The sequence below is a fragment of the Sphaeramia orbicularis genome, chromosome 3 (genome assembly GCF_902148855.1).
Source record: "Sphaeramia orbicularis chromosome 3, fSphaOr1.1, whole genome shotgun sequence".
NCBI lineage: Eukaryota > Metazoa > Chordata > Actinopteri > Kurtiformes > Apogonidae > Sphaeramia > Sphaeramia orbicularis.
In genome coordinates, this window is record NC_043959.1 from 41,309,033 (window position 1) to 41,328,723 (window position 19,691).

General features: G+C 37.9%; 1 protein-coding gene across 2 annotated transcripts in view; it reads right to left on the reverse strand.

The window, feature by feature from the left end:
* The window catches only part of mdga1 (MAM domain containing glycosylphosphatidylinositol anchor 1), a 245,884-nt gene that overhangs the window by 38,669 nt on the left and 187,524 nt on the right, over window positions 1–19,691 (reverse strand). For both annotated transcript variants that reach the window (XM_030123136.1, XM_030123127.1), the window contains exons 10-15: window positions 17,795–18,061; window positions 16,688–16,836; window positions 6,872–7,052; window positions 6,719–6,742; window positions 4,624–4,776; window positions 3,459–3,620 (exon numbers count right to left, since the gene is read on the reverse strand). In XM_030123136.1, the coding sequence (XP_029978996.1) occupies window positions 3,459–3,620; window positions 4,624–4,776; window positions 6,719–6,742; window positions 6,872–7,052; window positions 16,688–16,836; window positions 17,795–18,061 (936 nt within the window). The remainder of the gene's footprint in view (window positions 1–3,458; window positions 3,621–4,623; window positions 4,777–6,718; window positions 6,743–6,871; window positions 7,053–16,687; window positions 16,837–17,794; window positions 18,062–19,691) is intronic.

The following is a 19,691-nucleotide window of genomic DNA, read 5'->3' on the forward strand; positions in this document are numbered from 1 at the left end:
TGATTCTATATATAGTACAGAAAAAAATTATTTCATTGCAATACAGTAGACACACTTAGAGATGTTTTATGTATTATGGCTAAGTGTGACTACTGTTGGAAGTATGCAATGCTAAGTAAAATATGTCCTCCCAAGTCCTGGTCTGCCTCTGAGATGACATAATTAGAGTTTCACATAAAACACTACTTTAACCCTATAATGCCAAACGTATCATATTTGATACATGAATTTTGAAGCCCTCTACATGATCAGTGTGATATTTTTTTCTTGAAAAATCTGATGTATACAATTAGATACATGCAATACATGGATAATCCACCAGGGGGAGGAATTCGTTCACCAGAGGCCTTTCCAGATGATCGTCATTAATGAGGAAGGAGGCAGAACTTTGCATATTTTGAAAAGGAATTACGAATTTGTTAAACATCTTTGTGTTATATTATGTTTTTGTTTGTTCAAAAATAATAATATTTGAGCACTGAGACCCAATATATCAAATATGATACAAAATTGAAACTCATTCATGGAAATTGATATTTGACAAGAAATGTTTTTGGTTGTTCAGAAAGACCAATAAAGGCTCCAGTTTCAAAGAAGTGGAATTTTCTGTCAATGATTTAATGGTTCAGGCTTTACAGGTTAATACATTTATGATACTTCAACTGTGTCATCCCAAAACTGTCTCAAAATTTAAGTGAACAACATGTATGAGCAATCATCAGTTAAATAAGACATGTTTTTTTGCGAAATAAGGTTAACTATCAAAATAACAAGCAACATAAGTTGATTCAGATGTGTTTGCTATCCTGGCACCGCAAGTTATGTCAGTTTCTAGGAGTTACATCCAAACATGTAAGAACATAAAAACCTTGAAATATCTTGAATGAATGAATGAAAAAAAAAATACCTTAAGAGTTTCATGAATGTGACCTCAAACATTGCCTTAGCTATTGCGTTTTAATGAAACTGGCATTGGTGGATAAACACACCTAACATTCATATGCATAAATCAGAAATCCAATTACATTTTGCTTCAAACATATCATTTCTCAGTGAAGGATTTACAATTTCTTTTGCCCCTCCTTAATGAGCAGCAAATACAAATTCTAGGACTTTAGGTTAAGTAAATTATTGTGGTTTGGAAATACACTGTTGTCCAAAAAGTTGGAATAACATATTTTTTTTTTACCTCTTCACATGAAATGATTGTGACTGTGATTTAGTGTTGATTGATAAAGAAAGATAGGTAAATTGGGACTCAGTATGTAATCACTGTACCTGGTCAAAGGTGGTTACTGGCATGTATGAAAAATGAATAAAAAGAAGAATGTATCAAAAAACAAAATTACTCCAACTTTATGGGCTGTGTACATGGTGAGAATTCTTTTTATCACTTCTTTGCACACTAAACCTAACCATAAACAGTTTAATAACACTATCAGCTGTTTTGGTGAAAGAAAATATGTTCTCCTTGAGGAACATTTATGTTCAGATTTGCCACTTGAAATTACATTGATTAACAACATTTAATTTCTAAATTATGGTGAAATAAAATGTAATAGGGGTAGTATTATGTTTAAAACAAAATACATTTATGGCTTAGTTGCATAGGAATGTAACTTCTGCAAAACAGACCTGCAAACATGTAGCAAACTAATTATAAGTGTTGGTAAATAAAATAACATTCCAAAATACTTTCAAAAAATAAATAATAATAACAATTAAAGGAGCTAAACCTCTAATTTGTCTTCCATCACTCTGAAGTGAAAGTAATCCAGTGGTTCCAAATAAGCTTGCCAGTGGCGCTCTGCAACCCTGAGCAGGTCTAAAATACAACTCATTGCCAAATAAAAACTAATTAAATGGTGTTTATTGTTGCTGCCAGCTAGCCAAAACTGAAACCCATTACGTTGGGCACAAGGCATATGAAATGGGAAGGTCTTTATTTGTAGCGCTGGTCTATTTCAAATCTTATATCCAAGCTATAAAGCTTTGGAAAAATCCCAATAATCAGTTTTCACAGTTGTGCATAACACACTTGCAGAACGGATAACAAAGAGAAGTACTGCGTATGTGGGTTTAAGAGGACAGAAGCATTTCTAAAAGTGATATGTGCCCTAAAATGCTTTTAACATACCAAGCCCTGTCAACACTTTTCAGTACTTTAACACTATGCAATTTCCATGTAGGAACACTCCTTACACTACTGCAGTATCCAAGTACTTTAACATAAAGGCCTGCCTCTTGCATCCTCTCACTACCTAAATATTAACAAGCTGATGGCCACTTCTGCAGCTCTCTTTCTCAAGCCTTTTTTATCTCACTCATATATCTTGCTTTTTTTTCTGCTCGCTTTCCCCTTCTAGTCACACTTTATTTTTCTCGGTCCATCTGGTTCGTACTATCTATTTGCTCTCATCCTCTCTTCATTAACCCTTCCTGTTTGCTTTGAAAGCCAGACCTGACTTCCATCCTTCCTTCAGAGCCCCCTCCTGGTCTTATCCTCATCTTGTCTCTTTTTTGTCATTAAGAGTCAGGCTGTGTTTCACTGGCAGGAGTGTGAGCTCTGCAAAGGTAAGGCAATTAAGTCGACAACAGATTGGAACAGACTGGGAAAACAACAGAGTAAATTGAGGTAGGGCTTGTAGCTGAGCTGGGCGTAACTGGTAACAGATTGTACTAATCGTGAGCAAGTGCTGTGTGACTGATATTGCATTGTTTTATTGCATTGGATTGCTCGCTGTGAAATACCTAAAATACCTTTCACCAGACTGCATAATAAGAAAATTCAAGTTAGAACTGCATTATCCACGAGTTTGCACCTAATTTGATAGTAATAGAAAATAGCGCATTCGCTTTTTTGCCCAAAAAGTAAACATAATGTTACCTAAGAAGTTATAGACATCACATCCACATACCCAAAGCATACAGTATAAGAATGTTCACTTTGTGTGTGTGGTTGTGTAGAGTGTGTGCAGGTGTGTAGGCTACAAGATGTATGCATTCTTGGTGTGTGACAGAGCATATTATGATGAACAGCTCCCCCAAATGACTGATTGTGTCTTGCCACTGCCATAAATCACACACCCACTGCCCCCTTCAACCACCTCCAAACACAGAAGCACAAGCAGAAACATACAAACAGAACTTTGGTAACGCCTCAACCCGCTTCCTTTCCCTTCACCCTCTCTCTCTCCCTCTCTTTTTTTTTCAATTTCACACACACACACACACACACACACACACACACACACACACATACATACCGACAACACTGTGTTGGACAAGCTCTACAAGGAAGGGTCAAGCAAATAGTTCAACTTCTGACAGAAGCCCAGTGATATAACAACCCCAATAATACTGAGTGTCAGCGTCTTCTATTTGTCTAGTTCCATATCTATAGATGCCCTTCTGTGGTGAGTAAATTTTTAGACTTTGTTATCTTTACTACTACTCACCAATATGCTTGCCCTTCATGTGGTAGTAGAAGGAGACACAGTATGGGACTCTGCCAGAGCCCTTGGGGCCCCTGACTGAGGTCACATTAAAAAGTGGCGACAGTAGACGAGCCTTGTCCCCTTGAACGCGTGGTCGTGATGCTTCAATGTACATGTAGTATCCTGAAAACCAACAAGACAAGATTTTATGCACAATGTGAGCGTCACATTATCTTCAACACAGGAACAGTAGAATTGTAATCATTCTATTTTCAGTGGAGGTACATGCAAGCAATATTGTTACATACAAATTATATACAATACATACCAATATATTTAGTACTGTGCAAAAGTCCAAGATCAACATTAGGTTTGGTGATTTAGTAAAGCTCTAATGACCACACATATACATTTCTCAGTCTCTGTATTATGATACAATGTGGATACACAGTTGTGGAAAAAATTATTAGACCACCCTTTTTTTCCTTCAGTTTTTTCTTCAGTTTAATGCCTGGTACAACTAAAGGTACATTTATTTGGACAAATATAATGATAACAACAAAAAAAGTTCATAAGAGTTTAATTTCAGAGCTGATATCTATCCATTTTCCAAAATCACTTCAGTTCTTACATCAGTTGCTATGGCACTGTACTGACAAAAACAGTGCTTTTAAGCATTCCATGTTTCCTTTTCTGTTTATTTTGGTCATATGGTACACACAGGAGTTAGTACTTGATTGCATAACCATTGTTTTTGATGACTTTGATGGTCTAATACTGTATGTGCAGTATGCACAGCAGTAAAAACAAAAGTCTCATTCAGTTCAGACAATATGAGATTTGTTGCATTAATTTTTTAATGTTTTATATCTGATATTTAATTCAACACATGTCAGATGTTTGTAGTTGGTTTTGTTGCTTTTTGTCTTGGGGGTCACACTAAATAGTGACTTTAACCTTTAGAATCCATTTAGTTTTTATGTTTTTTAAGGATGCGTACATATTTACTATATTTTCTTGAGAATGAGAAATAAATATGTATGCTCATTCCAACCCTGCAAAAACTACAATACTAAGGGTGGACCACTACTTTTGCACAGTACTGTATATTTGACACCATGCGGTGTAGTGTTCTGTTCTGAAAATAAATAAGCCTATATCTAAAGTTGTGTTTGTATTTCCTCACCCTCCTTGGTACCACTGCGGTCAGTCTCGGGGCCAGTGTTGGCTGAACGCTTGGGATTCTGGGTAAGGTGATTCTGCCTTGTCCAGTCAAAGACATCACTCCGGTCTTGAGAGAACCCACAGATCCGGTCGTCCTCAAAACCACATACATGGTCTGGCATTTAAAACCCAGAGAATAGCATGTAAGATCACAGAGGTGATGGAAAGGATGTGCTATCGGCTTCACATTGAATATATTTTCTTTTCACGGTCTTTTCTAAGCAAAGCAATGCAAAAATATGACTGTATAATGGCTTCTGAAATATGCAATTCAAAAGTGAAGCTCAGACAGTCAGGCAATTACTGACTAAGTGCTCAATGTAGGAGGTAATGTATATGGATTCTGCGTTTTATGCATTTATATGTGCCTCCTACATGAAGGAAATTCTAAAGCCAACTGTCAACAGGTAAAGCTGAGTCAAATGAAATGTAAAAAAAAAAACTAAAGAACAGTTTTTACAGTTTAAAGATCAGATTGTATGGCAAATACAGTAAAATGCCTTCAGTTATGAGAAAAGAAACTGGTTCACCCTGTGAGGCTGTTCAGTGAAGACTGTGGTTCCTATTTTACCACCTTAGCAGAATTGTGTCAGTTTCATGAATTCACCATTCGTTATGGCTTTACATCAGTCATTCAGTGTGGCCTTTAGCTGCTAAATGTTAATAGAGATGGATACATGTCAGCAATACTACAACAAAACACTACTATTAAAAGTCAATCAAGTTCATATGCTGTTAAGTTAGTAAGGGAGCACTGAGCGATTTGATTGATTTATTTAAAGTGTGTCAGCTCATAAGAGATGTATTTTCATATTGGTTTGGTTTTGTTTCACATATTTTTAAAAATAAAATGCAAGCTAACCAAACTGTACCACAAATAGCAACATGAGAATGTTTCACCATTGAATTAGTTAGATATGATGGGGAAGAGAGCAAGGAAATAAATGTAGAAAGAAAAAATAGAAAAAGGACTGCCACATAACCTGAGAAACAAGCTTCTAGAATCTCTAAACATTTTTGCAAAATGAATTAAAAGAAAACACTACTCTATGCAAGTTTGTTAAACCCGACAGAGGAGCCTCTCTCCAAGGTGTTGTCACCTTCATTAGCCCATCTGGAGAGCTTCGGCATTATCAGAGCCTCACTTAGAAATGAAAATTGGAGCAACCAAGTATAACAACAGCCATCTAAAACCACCCAGGCTGACAGATTCAGTGAAAGCTTCCTGGACACACACACAGTCTGCTGCAGATGCATATGGCTATTGGTTCCCCAGAGGACGGCTGGTGTGTATTTCTTTGTTTCACAGAGCTAATCTATTACTATTCACATGCTGCTCCACTACATGCGCTGCTTTCAATTTGCACTGTTGTTCTCGCAGTCTGTTCCAATCTGCTGTTGTTTTAATTGCCTCACCCTAGCGGAGCCAACTGCCACTCCTGCCAGAAAATGCTGCGTGTCTCTTAATGAAGAAAACAGACAAGAAGCAATTGACTGATGAAGAGAAAGAGATGACAAAACAGAGGATGAGAGGTGGGGAGAGTTAGAGTTCAGACAAGACAAGGAGAGGGAAAGACTGACAGAAAGAAAATGGCGAAATATAACCCAATGTTCATACACTTTAATGAAGTGGCTTTTGGGTATTTAAAAGCTTCTGGGGGTGGCCATGTGAAGTCAGACCACATATATTTTTTCTAAACCTTTACCCAATCACATCACCTTAACCAGTCTCATATCCTCCAATTATGACCACTCTTTCATGACATTTAAAATGTCATGGACATGCTTCCAGCCATCAGCCGCTTTCTCACATCCTACTGCTGCTTCACTGGACTCCCTGGCAACAAGATTTAATAAAGCCCAAGGCTGGGTCATGGGAAACTTTTGCCTTGACAAACTTGTGCTGACACCACTTGCAGCATCTAAGCTAAAATAGCATGCATCAAAATTCAACATGCCTTTCTTAATTCACCCTCCTGTCATCAATCAGGCTGCAGCAACAAACTCCATTTTCAAATGAGGAAATGTCACAGATTTGTTAAGGAGAAAAATCTCACCTGAAGATCTCGGGTATGTGTAAGCTGTAAGAAAATGACAATAACATCGATTAACTCTCTGATGTGCATATTCTATTCATCTGTATTTTTCTTTAATTTTTTTTACATTTCATGACGTCCAAGAAAAGTGAAATGTTTCCAAATGTGACTTACGTTCCGAGTACTGGATGGTGCGACTGATGTAATCCCCTCTGCTGTAGGTGGTGACGGGGGCAAGTCGGACCTCATAAGACAGAGGGATTCTCAGGTCGCTTATGGTGTAGGACAGCAGCACACCCTTCTCCGGTTCTTTACTCTTGAGGTCTATCAGGTTCGACTGCAGGTTCTGCTTGTTCTACATTTGTACAAATGAATGCACACATGCACACAAACATTCATACGTAAACACACAGGGGACACAAAAGAGGGAGATGTAAACATGTCGAGATGTATAATATTAAATACTGCAAGAGCAGGGGAGCAAAAACAAGCATATACATATACAGATAGAAAATGCATCAGATAAGAAAAGAAAATTGGATTTAGTCTAATAAAGTGAAGAAAGAAAAATATATGAGATGCCAACACTCCACCCTCTCTTTATCCTTTAAATTCTCTTTATACTATTCTTACTCTCATCTCCACAACTTTGCCTCAATATTCTTCTAATTGGAAGTAAATCTCTACTTCTATTCCACTAAAGGCTCTTTCATCATTTTTCCATTTATGGTTTTAGACTTTAAGTATGGGCCTAGAGCCAGTTCTGGGAATACAGCCAGACAACATACCTGAGGACTTGGATTATACCTATCTTGAACTGCATAAAATTTTCAGTCTTATCTTGTGGCCAAAACAAAATAAACCAACTGTCAAAAGAATCCTTATCTACAATCTCTTTCATCTTATAATCGTTGAAATGCCAGCAAAGAAGTCCAAATAAGTCACGTATAGAGATGGCCTCTAAGCTAGGTGGTCTGCAAAAAAATATAACGTATTGGTTAAAACATTATTTTATGAGGCGTTTTCCATCCATCCATTCCATCCATTCCGTATTTCTTTCTCTTGTTGACATTTATTTAGCTTTAGACCAAATATCATTTAGGATTAAGTGATATACACCTATATTAAATTAGAGACCACCATATATAATTAAATCGACTCTGCGTTACCAGTTGGGAAAATGAAAATAAAACATGATCATGATAGTAATCCAGACCAGTTGTCTTTTTTCAAGAGAAATAAGGTGCACTTTTTTTGTTAGTACCACTTTTAATAGAGCTATTGCTCTGTTATTCCACCCACAGAGAGAAGGATCCATTAGCTGTGTATCTGCCTCTGATCCCAGCTACTTAAAGACCTGACAGGGAACTCAATCTAATGCATTAGGTCAGCCACTCCACCATAACACCTTAGTACACCCACAGCACACTATTATCAGGTAATGCATGCAGAAGTGTGTTACGGTGTGTGCATTTGTGTGTGTTTGTGTGTGTGTGCATGCATCTGGGATTGTATAATGTCCCAGCATTTTAAGCACCCAGAGTATTAAGGTTTTTAGTTTTTATGGTTTTCTGTGAAGCGTCAGGACTTTAAAAATAACAGGATTTATATGATATTACTCTGGACACAGATCTCTTATTCTGACCATAATATGATATACTGTACATATTCTACTGACTATAATATGATACAGGGAAATATAAATATAAAGGTAAAAATAAGACAAAATTAAATCAATTTATTCATGCTTTGTGCGCTGTGGTTACTCATTTCCTCCAACCTGAATACTACAATTTTGTCATAGAGGCACTGATGCATTCCCTAACTTTCTCTGTAATTGCTACTCTGCTGCTCTGACATTTCCTCACTGAAATCTGCTTTTCCTCCTGTCCGCTGACACTCAAACTGATGCATGCTATTCCTCACAACTGCAAGTTCAAACTCAACTAGACTGAACTGATCATTTCAATTGACAAGACCACAGGAACTCCTGCTCAAGCTGCCAACAGTTTGGTGTGAGTCCAATTATTGTGTGAGCCTCATATGCCATCCATGGCCCAAAGGCAGAAAGTCTGTGCTCGGAGATATACTTTGGCGACATTCTTTCTTCCTCACTCGGCACTAAACTTTTAGCACCAGTCAGGCTGTTTCCATTTCATTTGTTCCACGTTCTTCTAGCATGGACCATCATTGACATTCTTTAATGGACAGCAGGTATTTTTTCCATTGTAGTTTACACAGATGGTTTCATGCCTCTGTATAATATGCCCTTCTCAATTAATTTAAACACTAATCTCACCTGCATTTGAAGACCCTGGCGCTAAAAGTACTGAAGTCACACTATGTCTAGATTGATTATGGTCATTTTGTTGTTTTCTTATATTAGATTAGCAATTCTTCTTTGCGACAAAGTTAGTAAGGGTGAGTCCCTGGTGTACCATTGGACAGCAGGGGGGTGTGACCCTTACTAAAGGCGGCCATACACTGTGCAATTATTTCAATTGTTGCATGCAGCTCCATCTCAAACTGTGCGAATCAATCGGAAAGTCAGGCTCACGATTCATGTTCTCACCTTGTATGAACTGATGCTCGTATGCGACCTGACTGCTCATACTGTAGGACCATACACCAGAGGATGCACGACACATTCGAGTGTTGTATCCGGAAATACAACGTTAAAATACCAAGGAATCCGAAAGTGCATAGACGATTGTGTATTGGCGTGAGTCACGAAATGGTAGTGCTAAACAAAAACCAATGAGCTGCTTTGGCAATATGTGCCATTATCTGCGGGGAATCAAAAAAGAGGAAAAGACAATGACGTGTTTGGTGCAGGAATTGGTTTGCCAGACGTGGACAGTATGGGCTGTCAATCCTACAGCAAAGGGAACTAGAGGTAAGCTGCAAAAGCTAAATTGTACTAGGCCAATAGCCAGCTACTGTAAGCTTAGAATTATCTTACAGTAGCTGGCTATTATTGTATTTGCGCATGCACAGTGTGAGAATTTGAGGCAGATCGGCTTGTGGCACTGCTTTGACAGTGCGATACCCTCAGGAGGAGCGAGCGGGATTTCAAACAGCTCCGTTTTCCTTGCGAACCCACGATTGCTAGTCGTGAGGTGGTCGTGAGGTGTTAATCGCTTCTCCTTACCCCATGTACACTGCACGAAGCACGACACACAATTAGAGGCACATCTGGCCCAATCCCAGAAATAGTCGCACGAGTGAGAAATCGTCTCTAAAATCGAACAGTGTATGGCCGCCTTAACACAATATGTCTATTTTGAAAAAATCAAATCCAAAAATATTACTGATTCATAAAAGTTTTGCTGTTTTATACATTGCTTAGTAATCATAATTGTTTGAAGTATATGCAGACAGGTTTTCAACATTTTGAGATTGCACTGTTTTTTTTTTGTTTGTTTTTTGGACATAGGTACTTTTTGCACCTGTCTAGAACTTAGATACTCCTGACATGAAAATTCCTGCCAGCACCGCAGCTGGAGCAGATCTCAATCAGAGTCCCATATAAAGGGCTCCTCTGCTCCAGGGCGGTGCTGGAACATTCTGCTACCACTGCTGTCATCACTGCTGCTGCTTCCCCACAGATCTCCCACAGCCCACCACAGATCCACATGGACTCCTGCCACAGCACTATGGACTCTGATTCATATTCTCAGGTTTTCAGTTTTCCTTGTCACATTTACTTTCTGTTCAATAAACACCTTTACTCCCTTCAGCTCCGTGCGTTTGAGTCCGTCCTTTTATCTTGACACCTTGTGTGTCACATGACCCAAAGTCGGATGATGATCTTGGTGGTCTTTTCAGACTAAGACACTTTTAGCACAGACGTACTGGACAGAATATGATAACCTCTTGTTTCCATAGTAGAGCACGAAGACTTAAGCATGTTTTCTGTTTAAAATATTTATAGGGTGGACTTAGCTAAACAAATACATGTTTATATGCTCAACTTGAACTGTCCAAAAATGTGACTTCAGTAGTTTTAGCACCAGGGTCTTCATTTGCTGTGTCAGGTTTACAAACAACACCTAATTTTAAGTTTATATGATGACCTTTGCACATTTGCTACTTGTAGTCTACCTGAATGTTCATGCTGAATGATGGATAATGTTACTGCCACTTTTAATGAAACTGCAGGAAAATGTGGAAAAAGAGGTGTTGTGGTTTTATAGACCACCACTCCAATAGAAGGTCACAGGTTTAGATTTCCTAAATTGCTATGTGCCTTATTGAAGTTTTTGGCAGTAATAGTAACCAACAAAAAGCCTTAATTAGTGTACTTAAAAACAAACACACACACACACACACACAACAAAGTACATGTTTATAATGGCCAAGACTGATCAGTTAATTTGGACATATGCTCTGAAAAGGTCAGGGATTGTTTGAGATTACAGGGAAGAAAGAAAACATACCAGTAGGAAAACTGCAAAAAAATAAAAAATAAAAAAAAGAATAAAAAACACCCTGTGTTATTGTAGCAATAACTCTGTACTAGTTCTATATTACAGTTATAGTAATCTTAGTTTTGGACAACAGATCTATGACCATGACTATTAATGTGCAATATAATACTTGTTCAGTTGTCAGCTTAACATTAAAGTCATGCATCACCATGCAGTATAGAACACTGCACATTAAAAGTTTCATGTAAAATATATTAAACTCCTTTAAGACTTTTTTATGCACATATTCATTCATATAAACATTTACACACTTCTCATGCAGGATATGCATAATTATGTGGAATATACCAGAAAAGAAAAGCTATGCTTATATTGAATGTATGCAAGGAAGGGGAAATGATTTAGTAAACCTGGGGAAATAAAAGTGTGGACACTTATCGTTTTTGTTCTTTCTACAATGCAGGAGACAAAAAAAATCAAGTTGCCTAAAAGCATGCACACACACATATACTTTGTAGAGTTTGAGACACACTGGATCAATGGGGTGCTGAAGTGTGACTCAGAGGAATACAGCTGCTTCCACTGCAGGTAAAAGTCTGCCTCCATGCCGCTTTTACTTCTATTTGCCTCCCTCACGAGGTCAGTGGACAGAATGTGTGTGTCTGTGCATGTATGCGTGTGACACAGAAAGGGACAGGGAGGAGAATAAGATATATAGCATGTAGAGAGAAGACCAACAGAAGGAAAACGGTGGCAGGAATGAGTGACTGACATATTTAAAGAGGCAGAATTGTGGTCGGTTGATAGATTGATATGGAAGTCCATCCAGCTCTCTTGACAAGTGTGCTTGTGTGACAGTGTGTGTGTGTGTGTGTGCGTGTGTGTGTGTGTGTGTGTTTATGAGCCCACATCTCTGTCTGTGCAACACATAGGCTTTCAAAATCTCAGCCAGACAGTGTTTTTTGGCCACGTCTCTATTCAACTGTCAACAAAGAGACAACAAGACAAAGAAAGTGTGAAAGAGGGCGAGGGAGCCATGAGATAGAGATGCAGAGTGGCGTTTGTTTGAGAAGGATCTGGATCGACAGCGTGAGAGAAGGCAGCCTCTTCACTCTGAAGTGTGAGGTTAACTTTTCTATTATTGTCAATTAAAGATCTCTTTCACGACTGATCTAGCATTGATGTGTGTATGTGTGTATGCGTCTGTACGCATGACTATTGAACATACTTGGATAGAGCTTGTACTATCTGCATGGCCTTGTATGTGAAATACAAATAAAGCTGCTTGTTGGTGAGGTTTGCTTATGTACATAAATTATTCATATATTTGATTTAATGTACAGCTATAATTCATCATAAATATTTTTAATTTCTCATATATATGATAATGGGGGAGCATGTTTGTAGGGGAGGTGTTTGTGTGACTGTCTCATTTCAAGACAGAATCTGAGAGTAGTTGTGAAGCCTGGCCACCTCCAAGCTGCAAAACGTCAGTGATACAAACAACTCACAGCCCCATAGCTGCAGGTGGAGGTCGATACAGAGATGAGGTGGAAAAATTGAGGAGTGGGGGGAATAGTAAAGTGGGAGAGGGGATAAAAGGAAGAGAAGAGATACAGTAGCATTTCAAACAAAAGATGAAATACTGTATTATAACACATTTAATTTCCTCAGCTGAGTATGTCTGCAGTGCTTGTATATTATATTCTGTTGTTGTAAAGAATGGTCATTTTTTAAAATGAATGCACAAATTTGAAAGTACTTTTAGGGAAGAATTTTCTAAATTAATTGATAATTGAGCGAATATACAACCCTACTCTTTTCTCCTCACGGTCTGTACATGTTTCACTGTTAATTGAAGTACATTGTTGTAATTTCTAAATGGATTTTTCTTAAAACCCTTGAATTAAAGCTGAAAATGAACACCTCAGTCACATCTTGACTGCTTCATTTCACATCCACTATGTCAGTGGTTCCCAACCTTTTTTGCCTCGTGACCCCATTTTAACATCATAAATTTCTGGCGACTCCAGACATTCAAAACGGAGACTTTTTTTTTTGGCTAAAATTCATTTGTTTTGGATCATGTAATAGTCTGCTATACTATGTTGCAAATAAACATTAATTTTAGACAACATTTAGTCTATATAATGTATATTATTATGGACAGAGGCAGAAAAGCCAGGTGTAGATTACTGCACAAAGTGAGAATGTTATTTTCCTTGGTCAGGATATGTACAGTCAGTCCAGCTTATATGTACAAAGCTGACAATTAATACTGAACAGACAATAACTCAAACTATAAACAAGAAAAGCACTCGGAGAGCACAGACCTCCGCCAAGACAGACCCCCCCCCCCCCCCCCCCCCGATCACCACCAAAATGTAATCATTTCTTCCTTGTGTCAGTATCAACATTTCTTGAAAATGTCGTGAAAATCCATCCTTAACTTTTTGAGTTATCTTGCTTACAAACAAACAAACACGCAAACAAACAAACATGCACTCAAACACACAAAGCGAAGTGATCACAATACCTCTTGGTGGAGGTAATTATGAAAGAGCAGCATCTTAAACCAACCACAATGAACATTTGAAAGATAAACAGTACCACAGTGCTTCAGTTTCAGAGTTTGACATGTCTTTTATGTATTGTGATTGTCTCTCAACTCACCATATATTTTTTTTATTAGTAAGTTGTTGTTTTTTTTAATCAATTACTAGACATTTCAGGTGACAGATAAGATAAGATAAGATAAAATATAATAAGATAAGACAAGAACACTGCATTTCTTAAGAAGGTGCTAGAACACCAAGATAAGAAATGAACCACAAAACGGTTTACAAAATCAGCAAGCAAAAAGGTAAAATAATCACTTTTCCACTAGTCGAGGTACGTATTCGAGAAATCCTAATGAGAAAACTTGTGGTCTGTGGAAACGGGTCGTAGGGATCGCTTGTTAAAACAAAGGAAAGCCAATCAAATCGACACAGGGAAACATCCTGCTGAGACTGGGAGACTAAATTAAGAAGTGTAAACGGGGGATTTCACAGCCTTGGGGGCTGAGTCATGGAGCAAACTATGTGTTCTGCCAAAACCATTCACACACGTGGCACAAAACATTACAGATACAAACAAATGTCTAAAAAAAATGGCCACATGAGCAAAATACCATGTGCGCAGATGTACAAAGCCCTGGTCTATACAGACTGATGTGAATCTCCTTTTATTACCCTCTGTGTCTGCACAGCTCCACTGAGACCCCACATCATTTTGTATGTGCTAAAAAGATAGAGTGTCAAGGCGTTAAGAGGATGAGCTGGAGAAAGTGTTGCAGAAATAGATGGGTTGTGAAATTGAGATGGTATTACATTTGAATGTTCTCTTACTCTATTTAATACTCGAGAGAACCAGTGAGATTTGCTGTTTTTCTTTAATTTGCATCTTATTTATCTCTTTCACACCCATACATTCACTTCCTTGCTCACCATCACCATCTGGTTCCTTTCTTCTTTTTTCTTGTCTCTTTTATGCTGCTGTCTAATGCATACATAAACACATGCAGGTAAGAAAAACACTGAAATTAAATTAAAGTTTAACAACATTTAAGAAGTTCTTAAGTGCCACTTAATGCAACTTATTATTTTAACACTGTCAGCATAACAACTTGCAGCAGCTATTTATTAGCGCTATTCCCGTTGCCTCGGTTCATCTAACATTAAATGCCATTAAATCTGCACTTGCAGCACAGCACCTCAGAGCAAGAAAAATGAAAGGGAAAGGAGAAGTAAATAGGTGAGAGCAAGGCAGGAAAAGAAAGATGGAGCTAAAGAAAAATGGAATAAATGGGAACAACATGGAAAGAAATGTTTGAAAGAGAGATATACCATTAAAAGACAGCAAGAGGGAATAAGAGAGATGGTGTTTGGGAGTTTTCTGAAGGCTGAGGCATGCAATCTAATCTTAGGAAGGCCAGCGCTCATTTTCTGTCTCCCTGAAGAGTCTTACTTAATAAGGTAAGCAGCCAACTCTTAAAGTAGGAGGGGAATTAGCTATTCATCCGCACAAAAGCAAGCTGGCAGACCCTGCATTCCCTCTGTTCCTGCACCATACACACACATTGAAACACTCTCACACCAACCTTCAGCTAGTTGTGTATAATTCACTATTACCCCTCTTGTATTCTGACTCAAGGCCAGTGATTTATAAATAGATTTTGAACAGTAAGGTGGTTTGAGGTTGATCTATGGACAGACATTCCCAATTATGGGTGTATTTTGAGCAGTTTGTGGTGGTGTTTGTGGAGATGAGGAGTCGGCTCATGTGCCTCCAATCAAAACAAAAATTATAATTACAAACATGATTAATGTAGTGGTTTCCTCACCCAAATCTGTACTGATACTGCTATTTACATTGTAATTAGAGTATGCTGTATGACAATGTATACAAATGTTGTTTTTTACCTTTAAGTCTATATAAGGAAAAGTTGGTAACTGAAGTTTAAAAGGTCAAGAGAGTACATGTTGATTCTAAATTATAGTTTTTGACTGCAAGACTGATTTAACACCGTTCAGTGAGTTGTAAAAATGAAGTCACAATAATGCAAAGTCAATTACACATGGACAAGCCAAGACATGGAAACACCATTAAAAAAGTCACTGTTTTAACTGTCTCTGGGCTGAATTCTGGCTAAAATCACTTTGTTAAATTGCAGTTACATCACCAGCGGTAAACACATTATTATACATCTGGCACTCTAACTTAAAGTCCTGTTGTAATGGGATTGTGTGGGCAAAGTTTGAAAGGATAGTAATGCATGGTTGCAGGCTTACATGTCTGATGGTGCTTCTCAAGGCTGACCATTCATCTTCTTACCTCTGGATCTATATGGGAAATAACTGAGCTATAGGAACTGCCTACTGTTGGAAAGTAGATAGGTTTATATGAAAAAGTGGTAACACAAAAAGGGGAGGAGAGGAGAGGAGAGGAGAGGAGAGGAGAGGAGAGGAGAGGAGAGGAGAGGAGAGGAGAGGAGAGGAGGAGAGGAGAGGAGAGGAGAGGAGAGGAGAGGAGAGGAGAGGAGAGGAGAGGAGAGGAGAGGAGAGGAGAGGAGAGGAGAGGAGAGGAGAGGAGAGGAGAGGAGAGGAGAGGAGAGGAGAGGAGAGGAGAGGAGAGGAGAGGCCTGGCGTGGTTATAATTCAGTTCTACAGATCTCCATTGATTGACTGCACACACACTTGACACTCCCCAAGCTCATAAATCCCTATGTTTATTTAGAATGCAGACTTCACTGCATACAGACTGAGCGCATGTGTTCATGTCTACACAGGTTGTGAGCCTCTTCAGTCAATTTCATACCAAACCGATAAACAAAGACCAGTGTTTGCTCTATTTAAAGTCAAGATGATCAGGGTCTCATGACTGTGATGAACAATATCTATGAGTTCCCATGTAGATTCACGCCCTTCAAAACACCACATGCAAACAAACACAAATGCTTATCTTATGGCATGTGTTGTATATTTAAGTGAGTTACTACTGGTAGAACATGTTGTCTTACCTTCCAAACACTGATCCAGTAGCCTATGATGCGATCTGTGGCCTCAGGATCTTTCTGTGTCCACTGCAGGTTGTAGGAATAGTTGTTTCCTTTAAGTATCCGTACTGGGTTTGGGGTGTCAAAGTAGAACTCAGCATTGTATGGTTGGGCTGTAGGGATTGACAAACCAAAACATTTTTGACAAATACTGCAAGATAGGGCCTCATGAAATATAAATACAGAAACCAAATAACTGATCTATGTTGAATGGCATAAAGTAGGGAAAACCATACGTCGATATAAAGAATAAAACACTCCTTTTCCTGAAGTGTAGATAGTCTCATATATCATTGGTTACCTAAGTTTGCCTTCATTATTAGCCAACATTCATACTTGTCAGCTGCATTTGATGTGTTTTAAAGGGGTCATGTTTTGCTAAACCCTCTTTTATTAGTCTTTGGAACATTTATTTGTGTAATTGGACCCTAATATTTCCAAAAGTTTGAATTTGAACCCTCCAGGTGCTGTAAAGCTATCTTTATATTCATTTTGGTAAAAATCGAGTGGATTTCTACAACCTGTTTCAATTCCTGTTAATTTGTTACATCTATAATTAGTTACATCACAACATTTGTACATATAAGGTCAAGACTTCTGATGAACATTTCTCCGAGTACAACATAATTGTTTGTCAGCAGCAGCAGTTATAGTCTATACTGAAAATATGTCAGAACTTCGAGCCAATTACCTAAAATGTTCAGTTGTTGGTTGTATTAACGAACACAAGTGGCTGAATGGCTTAACACCATCTGAATGTGTTAATACCTTAAATTATATTTCATATCCAATTATGGTATATCAAATTAACAGATTCACACACTAAAGCTTTAGAGATGTGATGTAATATTACTCATTAGAACATGACTGAACATGCTGACTGATAAAGGAATAAGGTAAAACCTGAGAAATAACTAAGACAGGTAAAATTTACAGAAGTAATTTTCTTTTCAAATAGTGAAAAATGATTGTTAGTGACATGTATGTGTTTAATAAATAACCTAAGTATAATTGATGTAATTTGATGTAATTGTGTTACTCAACGTGTTGTTCAATTTCTTGCCCACTTACCTGAGACATTAAACGTGCATGTTGATGTTCCTGCATTATTGCTGACTCTGCATTCATATGTGCCATTGTTGGTGGGTTCAAGCTTAAACTTCAGCTCTGGGGTCTCCTTTAGGTCTGGCATAGGCATGCGGATGAAATCACCATTACGGAACCAGCGAATGTCAGTCAGACGTGGTGGGTTTGAGCGCAGGACTGTACACCTCAGGGTTACCATCTGACTGTTCCTAGAACGCACGTCCTGGAAGACCGGGTCCAGAACTGGAGGATCTATGAAGAAATAACAAAAAGGAAAGGATTTTAGACATGGCTTAAATATGTTACTATGTGAATATGCCTTCACAGGAAAAAAAAAAAGTTAGATATTTATCTAAATTGTACGACAGCATATTAGAGCCACATCAGAAAATAAAAACCCTTCTCACTACAAGAATAAAGTCGTAAAATATCAAGATAAAACATGTAATGTCGAATACAAAAGAGTCATAATTTTACAAGAATGAAGAACAAGAACATATTTTGAGAATAAAACCATAATATTATGAGAATAACATAATTTAAAAACATATAATTTACGAGAATAAAGGTGCACCCACTCATCGCATAATGGAGGACTTGGAACATTTTGTGAGGTTATAGTTTCATTTGGGGTTTACGCATGGTGAAACACTGAACTTATTAGCCCACCATCAACACATTATCAAAAATCTAAGCAAGCACGTTGAAGCAAGTTTGCACACGTTTGGATGCGTTTTGTCATTGTTTCGTCAAAAACTGCCTCAAGACAGTTGCTGCTTCACTTGTTGCATTCGCTGTAACCGTAAACTCTGTCATCCACAAGGCTTAAGGCCTACAATTTCTAAATTAGGATTTTTTATCGCACTATTGCAAATTTATTTTCAAAATAATATGACTTTAATCTCATAAAAGACATCATAAAATTGCAACAAACGTTTAACCCTTTATAGACTATTGTTGTGAATTCGCCTCAATGTTCCACTGTTTTTGTAATGAGGTTCTCTTCAACACTGTTTGTGAATATACATATGTTACCTGGTTATCTGTTCTGGATCTCAACTCCCTGTTTCTCTAATGGTATTATTAATTTCATGACATTCTTTAGAGTTTTGGATTATTTTTGTTTTGTTTGGATTGTTGATTGGAATAACTGATAAATAGTAGCATAAAAAAATCTAAATACCTGAGATTGGAAAATTTGTTTAATTACTATTATGACAAATTATGACAATGATGTTTAATACCACTAATCTTCATCATAGTTATTGTAGGGGCTATAGATGAGTTTCAATGGTTACTAACAACAGTAATGCGCGCGCAACTCGGAGGCAAAAACACCAGTACCAACTACCAGCCGGCTCACATACACCTCCAGGCTCTCCCCCGGAACTCCTGAACGAGCGAATATGTTAGCTCTAAAACTGTCCATTAACTGTTTCTGTCCAAAAGCCGATCCCATCTTCTCTTTCATTCTCGCATAATTTGACTTAACCGCATCGGGATAGGCTGTCCCATAGCAGAACAGCAGACTGTCACAGACGGGTGGGGAGCAGAGGTTGTGCTAGACATTTTTATTGTCCATCATTTTGACGGACAGGGTCGTAAAAATTCTGTCATAACATATTTTTATTTGTCATTTCAAATTTTTATTTTTTTAATGATAATGAGATATATTTAGTAGTATTTAATGTTCAAAACATCTAAGTGATGCAGCAGCTGTAGTTGCTGCTGGCTGATAAACTAATGTGATATCAAGACTGGCATAATTATATACTCCACTGTTAATTGGTGTGTTATCTGTAGACATTCTAAACTTTCCTTGTGTTTGTTCACGCAGTGTCAGTCCCATGCACTGAGGGTTAGGGTTCAGGTTCTGTGAACC